Source organism: Poecilia mexicana, unplaced genomic scaffold, assembly GCF_051168715.1.
Source record: "Poecilia mexicana isolate PSO_F unplaced genomic scaffold, ASM5116871v1 scaffold_5, whole genome shotgun sequence".
NCBI lineage: Eukaryota > Metazoa > Chordata > Actinopteri > Cyprinodontiformes > Poeciliidae > Poecilia > Poecilia mexicana.
In genome coordinates, this window is record NW_028263374.1 from 10,368,571 (window position 1) to 10,380,657 (window position 12,087).

General features: G+C 41.6%; 1 protein-coding gene across 1 annotated transcript; it reads right to left on the reverse strand.

Moving 5' to 3' along the window:
- Positions 1-57: 57 nt before the first annotated feature.
- On the reverse strand, positions 58-10,928 carry dnajc11b (DnaJ (Hsp40) homolog, subfamily C, member 11b). The gene is made up of 16 exons (XM_088005498.1): positions 10,808-10,928; positions 8,316-8,445; positions 8,109-8,182; positions 7,922-8,023; positions 7,596-7,724; positions 7,397-7,519; positions 7,239-7,312; positions 6,966-7,155; positions 5,665-5,750; positions 4,380-4,496; positions 4,101-4,256; positions 3,743-3,812; positions 3,472-3,529; positions 2,209-2,351; positions 1,998-2,127; positions 58-1,876 (listed from the first exon to the last, which is right to left on the reverse strand). The coding sequence occupies exons 1-16, from the start codon at positions 10,880-10,882 to the stop codon at positions 1,851-1,853; spliced, it is 1,683 nt and encodes a 560-aa protein (XP_087861624.1). The 5' UTR covers positions 10,883-10,928; the 3' UTR covers positions 58-1,850.
- Positions 10,929-12,087: the final 1,159 nt, after the last annotated feature.

The following is a 12,087-nucleotide window of genomic DNA, read 5'->3' on the forward strand; positions in this document are numbered from 1 at the left end:
GACGTGCAGACTCGGCTTTACCTTTGAATTCCTCCTCCAGTCAAATGAGACATCAGCTTTTATTCCATGTTTATTAACGTTGCAGGACAGAACACATATCTTCCTTTCAAACATACAGAACATTTACACCGGTCCGTTTGGCTCGCAGGCTGGAATGTAAAATCAGCAAAGCACTCTCCGCTCACCCTTTACGATGGCAGAAATGAACAAATGACCAGACCAAACCTTTTTACTACACACCTAAACAACAAAAAGGGACAAACACACAATGGTAACGGTGCAAAACGGCTTGCAGATTGATCTGAACACGTGTTTTTAACCTGTTTGATGCATTTCAGTAAAAGTGTACAGCTACAATTAAGGTCTTCAGCACCATTTGGACAAAATGCCTGATATATAGTACATTTTGTGCAAAATCTAACCTTTTATATATACCATATACTCAATAAAACTCAGCTTATATTCCATTTTAATGGTCTTAATAAAGTTTAGGGTTCCCCGTAGTTCATTACACGGACACCCTCTTCCAAAAAACAAAACAAAAAAAACACCTAAGAAGTAACAACCTCTTTGTTATTGCACAATCCATCTACCAACAGATGCACCAATCAGACAGGGAGTAAAATCTAATTTAATGGACTTAAACGGGAGCTTTATTGTGCTGCGGAAATTAAAAACTTAGGGATTTAAGTGTTACAATGTTTGCCCATTCATCAGCGGTTCAGTGTATCGTGTACCACTCTGCTGAGAAAACTAGTTACAGCAGATGTTAATTAGTGTGTGAATTAACCACTAAAAGACTCCAGTAAGACCCCTCCCTCTCCGACTCCTCCACGTACACGGTCCAAAAAAATAAACGAATAAAAGTGGCCTCCGCAACGCTCCGACGCGGCAGCCTGGTTTAGCGGTGAAGAAGCTGCGTCTCTCTTTGTGCAGCATTCTGCAGTGCAGGTCAGAAGTTTACATACACCAAATATGGGCATGAATTAGTATTAACTTCAGGCTTTCTGGAGAGCGTTTTTTTTTTTTTTTTTTTTTTGTTTGTTTATCCCTGCGGTTGCAGAGCTGATCGATGAACACTGACGCAAATCAAATCCGAGCAAGATTTCTGCCTTCGAGCTGCAGCGTGGAGTGTTAGAAATCAGCGAGGAAAAGTCTTGACTTTTTCTGTAGTAACAGGCAGTCCTTTTCCTCTCCTTTCCAAACCTTCACGTTTTGAGAACCAGTTTACACTCAGCATCTCATCGAGCAGCAAACGCTGGAGTAAAATGTCTCCTAAATTAGAAAGGCTGACCTTTTTATGGGTGTGATCTAAAAACGTGAGCGAAGTCCTGGTTGGCCTCAAGGTTACCGAGGCACCGTCCTGCATAGTTGACCCAAACAGTTTCACGACTCAAAAAGCTGCCGTGGCGACAAGTGAAGCTTATATACGAGACCAAATTATAGCTCCTTCACACCTGACAAACACGGATGTGAGAAACCGCAGACATTTCATTCGCTACTGAGGGAAATCGCCGTCCGGCTGGCTGTAATAATCAGTCCTTTTGTGTCTTACAAAACTACTTTGGGCCGGTGTCATCTCTCCTGCAGCGTACCGATATGCGATCCTGGGTGTATCGGGTGTAGCCAACAGGGGAAACCCGGTGCTGATTTCACCCAAAAACAAACAAACTGGAGTTTAGAAAAAGGAAGGGGCACAGAGTTGTGAATTAGATTCACTAATACCATGACAGAGGAGAGCTAGAGGAGGGAAACGAACAGATTTTTAGAAAAAAATCTATCCCTTTTACTCTTGGGTTCTTCCACGTACATAGTCTGTTCTATCCTCCGACGTCAACAGCAGAGGACTCCTAGGATTCAGACTCAGTTCTGTGAGCTGGGGGAAAGAAAAACAAAAACCAAAAACATTATTTAATGCTCAGCTTTCAGGCTTCGGTAATACTGTATGTAAGCATGCAGCTACAATGCGTCACGGATGAAAGTGGATGAGTACTAACATTGCTTGGGTATCCGTAGTGGCTCCGTGTCTGCGGAGATGACTTGATGCATGACCCCTCTGAACTGGTAGAGTAATTTCAGACTCTTCTCCTCTCCCACGCAGGGGTCGTAAAAGCCCGGCAGCCCCGCCTGCGGGCAGAGACAGCGTTCATACGAAGAGCACGCCTGCTGATTTACAGATGCTCCGGGAGCCATCATCATCTGCTTCACCTTAGACGCCTCGGTGAGGATGAGCTTGGAGTCTTTGACCAGGCACTGCAGCGGCACGGTGACGTCAATCACCTTGGCTTTCTCCTGCTTCTGGCTGGTGTCCGACACAAACTTCCCGTACCAGCCGTTAAGGATGATCAGGCCTGGGGGGTAATTCACAGCGTGTTTGGGGTTCGTAGAACAGCTGCAGGTGATGTTAAAACGTCGGCACTGAAGCGTTTTTATTGCAGAGTTTAGGACGCTGAAACAACCGGCATTATTTGGTCTTTTTTTTTTTTTTTCTGAAAAGCACCGAGTTATGTTTGTCTCCCTTTGATAGGCCCTGAATCAAAAGTATTTAAAAAAAAAAAAAAAAAAAAGTATTTATACCCTCTTAACATTTCAATTGATATGTTTACCAATCCGAAAACATGTAATGTGATTCTATGGTGCAATGATCCTATGTTGAATCAAATTATTAGAATCTGCATGGTTTATGTTTCCATCAGAGAACGGGAGCGGATCTAGCCAAAAATGCTGGATTATAAGGATAAACCACGATAAGACAGCTGCAATGTTTCCACAGATCTACAGATGTCTGAGCTGTAGTCTGGTGTTTTCAGTCCAGTTTCAGTTCAATTCAGTGTATCTTTATGGTGGCAATTCACAACAAACGTCATCTTAAGGGACTTTACAAGGACAAAAAAATAAAAACACATAAAAAGCTCACCCCGTCATCCAAAAAAAAACAACCCAAAAATAAAAAAACACAGCTTTTCACCCAAAACTTCACTTGTGAATTTGTCAATAGAAACGACAGAAATATTACAAATTCACTGAGAAAGAGGCTGAATATTTCATTTTCCTACTGTAGACATAGAAAGTAAAAAAAAAAAAAACCTCACACCCTTGGCACATGGCTTATTTTTTTTATGTTGCAACTCTCTTTGAGATTAGAACATTAAATGATTAAAATCATGCAAGAGGCTTATAAAGAAACACGTGAGAAGCTGAAATCGTAGTTCAGATACAAACCAGTCCGGACGCCAGGCGGCATACATCACACAGATGTTGGTTTATGCCAACATCATGAGTTGCTTCACAGCAGCAGATAATAAAAAGTAAGACGACCAGGATCCTGAAGCCGCAGAGCGTCATAAAGTGTCGAAAGCGACAAAGATAAATGTACCTGAATTACACCAAGTCTGGACTGGATCCAAACTGGAAAAGTTTCTGTTTGTTACCCCTGCTGTACAGCAGTCCTCTGTGTGTGTGTTGCCTTACCCATCTTGGATTCTTCTGCTTCTATGATTCTCCTCACAGACTCCTGCATCAGCAGAACCTGCAGGGGAGCCGAGGGAGAGAGGAAGAGGAGGAGGAGGAGGAGGAAGAGGATGGGTAGGGCCAAGGAAAACAGTGTAGGATAGATGAGATTCGGTCATGAGTTCATAACGAGGAGAGCCTGACTTATGAACAGAGATCATTTACACCCCACCACACAACGGAGGGAAAAAGAAGGAGGAAAAATAGAGCATTTCTGGAAGGAGGTACTCACAGCGGTCTCAGCCTCCTGCTTCTTCTTGGCGATGTCTGTGGCGGAGCTCTTCCTCTGCAACTCCAGCTCTCTGAGAGAGAGACACACAAAAGCAAACATCAACAGCCACCCCGCTGGGATTCACTGTGGAGGCTTTCGCTGATGGTAGCACAAGCATTAAAGAAACCCCTCGACACGCTCGTAAACAGAAATGCTAAATGTTTCACCAGCGCGAGGGCTTCAGGCGGACGTTCCTGATCCAAAACTCAGAAAGCGAGGGAAACAAATAGCGACTCACTCAGTGATTACGGTGATTTGATGACGAAGGGTCGATAGCTATCAAATTAGGTTTGAACGGCGATGCGGTTAGACTACTCACTGCTCCTTCTGCGCTTTCGTGTACGGGATTATAATTAATCTGTGGACGGCAACGTAGGCCAGGAGAGGTCCGACGGTGGCGTAGAAGACGGCGCTTGGCAACAGCTGGTCTGTCAGGTGGACGGGAAACAGGTACGTCTGACTGGCACGCGACAGCCTCGTTAAAACAAACACAAGAAGAGGTATCAGCAGCAGAACAAGGTGACGAGACAAGACCGTCATTCAGACGGACGAGGACACACAGAAAAGTGCGAGATCGCATCTCCGGGGCGGCTCATACTTTATCTTGAGTGTGACTCCCTGCGGGACCCCGATGCTGACCGTGGCCGACAAAACGCTGTGACGGCTGATCTTCCTCTCCGCTCCGTACTCCACCACCGTGCCAAACCAGCCTGTCCTGCGAAAAAACGTGAACAGAGATCGGACCGGACGGATGCCGAAGAGTGTGCAAAGTTTGGTAAAACTAAAAATGCGTGCTTTTTTTTTTTTTTTTTTTCTGTTTTTTTTCTGAACTTGAACCGATCTAAATTTTGCACAGGCACCCAAACAGTGCAGTCAGGGTTCTCGACGTGTCAAACAAGATTCAGTGAATAAGACATCAGATGTTTTTCCATGCAAATATATATGCGAACAACAAAACAACCTCACGGCTTTAAAGTCTGAGCCAGAGGACGTTCAGTTTTATTGAGTCAGAAAATTTTACATCTGCTGACATAAAACTTGCTTTAGAAATAAGATAAAATTCCACTTTGCACTACATTTATTCATTATTGTCGTGTAGCAACCATTCGGCAAGTTGGCAAAAGACACTTTTTGTCTCTTAGCTGCAGAAATCTCTTTTGTTCTCCACTTTACAAAAAGGTGACTGTGTTGAGGTCAGTTGACGGAGGAACGTGTTCACAAATGTTTTAGAGGAAATCCAGCGAGACTCAGAGGGGAAATAAGTGATCATTTTCTATTTACTGCTCTTTCCAAGGTGGTAGACGTCACCTCGGGTTCTTTAGTTCGTCTCGAAACTGCAGCACCTAAAAATCGGCTGCTGCAGAACTCCCATGAAAAAGGCAAAGCTTAAGTATTACTTTCAAGTGAAAAAATAAAAATAAATAAAAATCTCAATTGCAATCCAGATCTTTTTTTGAAATTCTTTGAAGTTTCTAATGCGTATGTCACTACGTTATTGCCGGGATAAAAAAAGAAAAGAGGGAGGAGGATTAGCAGCTAAACATCCTGTTTATAGCAACAATCTGCTCCACTGAGTCACACCAGAACAACTGGATTATTTTCATCTTGTGCTTTGGATGTTCTTCAGGGACACAATGAAGCAGTCTATGGGTTTAGGGGAAAAAGAAAAAAGAAAAAAAGCCCTAATATGTTAAAGTGACAGCACTGCCTTTTCCCCCAAACATCAGCCTGTTTGATATGATAAAAACCCGACAAACGGTACGACGATTCATAACAAACGCTGCTCAGAGAGCCTGTCTTGCAAACAGCTCGATCAAAATTAAAAAGATGTTTTGTTTTTTGTTTGTTTTGTTTTTTTTCTGTGTCAGTGATAAAAGTCATACTTTACGGAGCCTTTCACTTTGGTCTGGTCCTCGTCCTGGAACTTGTACTGGTAGCTCATCATCAGGTAGGAATGAGGCACACCCAGCTAGAAACACACACCAAACAGAAAACATTACAGTTCTGGTCACAAGTTTACATACACAGTTCGTGGGCCTGAATGTCACAGTCGGTTTAGGCATCTAATTACGCTCCTGCAGTCTTGTCTCCCAGGGTGGAATCATAACACGAAATACAACTAAAATTATATTCAATTAGTGGATTTCCCGCCATAAACGAAGTAGTCCATACATGTCCAACAGGGTTAGGGGTTATTCTGTTCTGGCATGTGTTTGGGTTCGTTGTCCTGCTCAACTTTGTCCAATTTTCAACCGTCTAGTTGATTGCTTCAGCAAGAATCTTCTTCATGAGTCTGTTAAACAACCCCACAGCATGATGCTGCCTCCACCGTGCCTTTCCATTTTGAAGGTTTCACCTCAAAACCATCCTCCAAACGGCGACGTGGTTCATGTGTCACTGTGGCCAAATGTCATTAAGGGCCTGGAGGTATTTTGAAAAATCTGTTTTTTTGAAGGAAAGTAGGAGCTTCTTAAAGAGACTGAGGGGAAATTTAAAGTGTCAAACTGTGAAGTCAAGTTATGTTTGGTTTATGACAACTGAGGGTGACATAGTTACTTTATTTTGTTACAAAATGGCACTACGTACCTAGAAAATACATAATATCGCACTTTTAATCCATGTATTCCATAAGACATTTCACTTGTGTATGTCCACAGCTGTCAATGTTTGTCTTGCTTCAAGGTCTCTTATTTTGGATGTTTTAACCGTCTGACTCAAACTGTTACTCGCAGGTAAAGGAACGGCTCTTTTTGCAGATTTCTCCTCAGACAGGTGACATTCTGAACAGGTAATTAAAACAGAATCTAAAAGCTGGTATAGTCCTATTTGTGGATTAAGAGTCAGAAAACCAGCAAGTTTCAATGAATTGAACCAGTTCTAGCAAAGTGAGTAGTGAAATACCTAGTCAGAATTAAGCCAAGAGTTTGTTGATGGCTACGCAAAGAGAAAGGTTCCTCTGTAACGTGAGATATTTGTCAGCCTGTATGGACACATTGATTATGTATTAGAGACGTAATCAATGCAAACTAGTGCTTTTGATTCTTGTTTTTAATGAATTACTGAACTTATATCATCAAAAAAATGACAATTAAAACAAATCGTGATGCAGCTTAAACTAATGAGATAAATAATGCCGGTAATTATGTAATAGCTTCTGTAAATACAGCATTATACTTGTGTTTACCTGCAGAGCTAAAGTAAAGTGGCTACTCTTGGTGTCCCGCACCAGGCTGGTTGTCATGGCGCTATTGGGCCCCCAGCGCCACTGAAGGTAGCCCATGGTGTTCTGGTCCAGGTGGCGCGCCGTCATCAGAGAGCAGCTCGGCCGCAGGCCTCGAGGCGAGAACTGCACACCGCACTGGGCTGTGAGAAAACTGGACAGAGAAGCGACAAACATTGGCTGCGGAGCGAGGAGCAGCGCTGCCTCCGACGTGCCGCACAAAAATCCAGGCCTTACCACCGCGGCGTGACGTTACGGAACACCTTTAACCCAATGAGTGGCCCCAGCGTGTCTCCAGCGCCAAACTCCACCTTTGAAAATGAACAGAAATGCAAGTAGGCTCCACGTTTCCAAAGCTCAAAAGTTTTATTATTAGCAGTGTTAGTTGTGCGTACCTCTCCCCAGCCTTTAGCTGATGTGACTCTGCGTACAGTCACGTTGATGTTGCCCCCTCCGCTCCCGTTGTGCGTGGAGAGTGACCCGGACAGCATTGCCGTGTCGGTGTTGGTCAGAGGAGCCTGAAGACACGACGGCGTTTCCACGTGAGAACGTAACAGCGGACAGGGAGCGCTAACGGCGTGTGCTTTGATCTACCTCTATAGACTGGGAAATGTGCATCCTGTTAATTTCTATGTGAGGAAAGCCTCCGCCAGGCATCTCCTCAAAGTCGTCGTCATAGCGATCGAACAGGTCCGTCGCATCCACACCGACGCTGATTGTGCCCTGGGAGGCAATAAAGCAAAACAAAACAAAATAAAAAGAGGATTAAACAGCAACAAAGAGTAGCAGGAGAAATGTTGAAATGAGTTACGCAGGTCGATCTTTTAATTAACATCGGCACAAAAGAGGTTTTTTTTTTTCAGAAATATACTGAAAGCAGTGAAGGTAAAAAGAGTCAAGAAAGGAAAAGAAGATTAAACCTTGGGATTTGTTCTTTGCTGCAGTCGTCTCTCTTCTTTTTCTCTCTGAAGCCTTTCATATTCCTCTCGGATTTCTGCAGGTGTTCTCTTCCTCTCCACCACCTACGCGATGACATCGTATTGTACAGAGAAGCATTTGCGACGTGCACTGAAGCAACGAATGCATGACAAAGTACATAAAACGGACCTCCCAGCCTTCCACCTCCAGCCCTTTCTTCCCAAAGATGTCATAGATGGCTCTGGAGTGAGCGTCACTCAGCACTGAGGAGTAAATATTAGTTCAGGAGAGAGTATTTTTTTAAGATACTCTCTCTCTCTTTCAGCACAGATTAAATTCAAATCGATACCTTATTCAGCTCACTGAAAGCGTTTATTGTGAATCAATCCCCCCTACCTTCGTAGGCCTGGTGAACCTGATTGAAAAGTTGCTCGGCTTGTTTTTTCAGTTCAGGGTCTCGATGTTTGTCAGGATGATACAGCATGCACAGCCGCCGATACGACGCCTTCAGCTCCTCCACTGTAGCCTGCGAGAGGAGAAAGGAAAGGTTGGATTCCTACATTCAGCACAGAGCGGTGCAATAAATCCCAATCGCTACGGCAACATCAATGTGTGTGATATTGCAATGAAGCAAGACAATGGCTGGATGCAGTATTTGGGAAGGCTTTAGAGATGCATTTATTTCTGCTTTTTGGCTAATTATAAGGTGAACTTCAGGTCGCTTTTTTTTTTTTTTGCCTACAACTTTTATGTATCTACTGATTAAGATTAGAAAACAGAATATTGGGGAACATTTCAATGACTTAAAAGAAAAGAGAGCAGAAGAAAATGTGGGTAAATCATAACTGATCTTGTCATGGCAATATCGAATGATAGAACTGCTATGTTGTCGCACTTTACAGCCTGATTTACATTCAAATGTTGAGTGAAATTAATTATCGCGTATTTAATCAAAACAAACCCAATACCTTTCTTTAGAACAGGGGAATTTAAATGATCACAACATACACTTTTTGTTTCACGGTTAATGTTTTATCTCACATTATGGCATCTTGTTGCTATTTTCAACAACAACAACAACAAAAACCCCCCCAAAAAACATAACATTTCCTTTCATCTTCATTGGTTTGACTGCTGGATTCACCTACAGCTGAGGTGAATCGGCGGACGCTCAGTCCAGCCTCTCCTCGCTGCTTTGCTGACAGCAGGAGATGGATGGCCCTAAATCTTTTCCAGTATTGACTTTTCTGTCCTGGCCTCGTATGAAAACGCCATTATCCCCCAATTCGGGTTACGAAATGGATTCTGCTGGTGGACTTAAAAATCAGATAAAGACACTACTAAAATCCTGTTTTTTTTGCAGTTGAGTGGGTCCTCAAAAATATATTTAAGATGAACTCTGCCGCAGTAAAACAAAAAAAAAAATGCGTTTATAGTACTTCGAGATTCTTGGAATTAATCTTCCATTTCTCTCTTGTTTATAGTGAAATATCCCGGCTTGATGTTTAACTGCTGCAAGCGAATGAGACGATGCTTCTCTACTTTTGACTTCCCCTCGCTGGCCTCATTCATTAATAAATTTTTGTTTTGCAGGTTTTTTTTACTGGTTGTGCCCAATTCATTAAACTGCTGCACCGATTTGCACTATTTAACACTAACAGGTCAGAAGTCCAGTTGAGTTTAATTATGTTAAAGACATGGTGTTGATCAGAGGTAGTAGGACTTTTGCTTTCTGTTATATAATTTAAAAAAACACATTTTTCCTTGCCTGTCAACAGAGCGTGAGTGGTTGACTGTGACTTTATTTTTTTATCCATTTTGTTATTTATTTTTGTCAACTCTAAAGCTTGTGTGTCTGTGTACCTTTGATTATCTGGCCAGTGTTTGTCCTTCTTGTTCAGTTCTGTTGTGGATGACTTCAGACAGCCTCGTTGTTATTTCTAAAGCGCTTAATAAATAAAGAGTTTTTGTATGGTATTTGGAAGGTAGGGACAGGAAGTCATGTTGAATTTAACTTGACAAAAATGTTCAAGTTAAAAATGGTGTTGGCAATATCATGCTGCGGAACTGCTTCCCTCCAGAAGGGGGTAAAGTGAGGGAGATGCCTCACTTTAAGGGAGATACCTTTCAGCATAGCAACAGTTATACATATATATATATATATATATATATATATATATATATATATATATATATATATATATATATATATATATATATATATACATATATATATATATATATACTGCTATATACTGCAAAGGTTTAGATAAAAGTTTTAGAAAGTCAAAGTCAAAGAAATCTAAATTAAATTCCATGGCAAGCTTTAAGAAAATGTGTGCTCATCATTTAATGTAACTAAACTGGAACTATCTTACAAAGAAGAATGGGTAAAATGTTCAGATGTGCAAAACCAATACGAAAACAAACCCCTAAAAGACTGTATGCAGCATAAAATGTATATACAATCCAATGAAGTTTGTGCTTTTAACATGACATGATGTGAAAAAGTTAAAGGGGTACAATTGATACAGGAGGACAAGTAGTATTAAAGCAGCTTTTGCTCCTTTATTTAAGATACTAAGAATGTAATAGTGGCTCAGCTTTTAGCGTAAGGGTTTTAGCTGCCTACAGTAAATAAGCATAAGCAACGTCATTCTCCATAGTTTTAATAAAAACTGAGATTCATGAGGAATCTGATCAGTGTCCACAGCATCAACCCGGACTCGTCCTCTCCTCCTCCTTTGAGGAGGTGCAGTCTGACTGAGGAGCGGTGCTTAACTGGAGGACGATGCACCGACTGTAGGCCGCTTTGGTTCAATGACAAACTATCAAACAGCCACGGCAAACAAGAGAGAGTTCACAATACAACTAAGAACAAACCATACCTCTTTCCTCACGTTGAGCAGAGAATAGTAGTCCTGAGTATTAAACTCAAAATCATCTTCTGTAGACGCCGCCATGTTTACGTGTCGTCCCGTTTGATCCCGCCCATCGCGTTAGCGTTCCGCAAGCTCATTGGTCAGCGAGATGGGAAGCTTGAGGAGTGACAAGTTCTTAGATCTGTTATGGCGCCCTCTGCTGGTTGAATTTCAATTCGAGCAAAACTACGAGACTATAATACCAAGTTTAGGTATTATAGTTGATATTTATTTATTTCGGTCTTGTCATAGCTACTTAAAGCTGTATGCAATCGACAAACATGCGGAAGAACTTTATATTTTCAAAAATCAAATAAAAAAAGTATTTGGAAACTCCTTATTCCCCAACACTACACAATGTTTAGGATTTGTCTTAGAATATTTTTGAGCTATTGGTGCTGCATGTAAAAGTTGAGAGAAAATCACAAGGAACTGCCCCATTCAGAAGCCATCAAATTTAATTAAACAGGCATACTTAAAAAATCTCATGATATTACTACTGATGGGGGACAAGTAGAGAGAAAGAAACTGTTGAATTGCTAATTTCCAAGGGAAAACTGGTACGAAGAGTCAAAAAACAGAATTACTTATGTGCTACTTTTTCCACTCAGTTTTCTGACAGCTTGAATTTCCCAAGGCATAGAAAACAGCATTTTTCACAAGTCAGACTCCAACAGCTTGAGATTCTCCACTATTCTCAATCTGCTTTACATGGAGTCATGTCATGCAGCCTTGTTTTTATTCCACAATAAATTTTGAATTATTATTTTTTTTAATCTGGTGTTTCTCCATTTCCCTCATAAAACCTGGAGCTTTCTTTGCTTCATGCATTAACCACCTGAATAACGATTTCCTGATCAGTAAGCCTTCTTTGGATTCATGGACTGATAAAAATGTCTATAATTTCAATATCCACGTGGGTTTGAGTGTAAAGGGTATCGTTACCATCTGTTCTTCTTTTGTCTGATACGCGTTCTGTCTTCAATGAGTCTGGAAATGAGCTATTTGTTTTCCTTTAGACTGCCACTAAGCAATCATTCCAGCATCATCTCCTTGGCCAATATGTTGGCAGATCCAGGATTCACCACTGAATACCACTTCCAGCCAATCACCCACACTCCGTGACTGCTTATCTTCAACCCACTGGAACCTTATTTTCTTCTGTTTAGGTGTTAATGATGCTAACGTTTGCCTTTTCTGTACATGAATTCATTTTCCTTCAGATGATTTCTTGCAAACTGCCCAAA

Coding starts and splice junctions, on each gene's coding strand:
- dnajc11b (XM_088005498.1), bottom strand. CDS start 10,882: ATGGCGGCGTCTACAGAAGATGATTTTGAGTTTAATACTCAGGACTAC. Junction 8,183..8,315: donor GGTTCACCAGGCCTACGAAG/GTAGGGGGGATT, acceptor TTTACTCCTCAG/TGCTGAGTGACGCTCACTCC. Junction 5,751..6,965: donor ACTTTACTTTAGCTCTGCAG/GTAAACACAAGT, acceptor GTGTGTTTCTAG/CTGGGTGTGCCTCATTCCTA.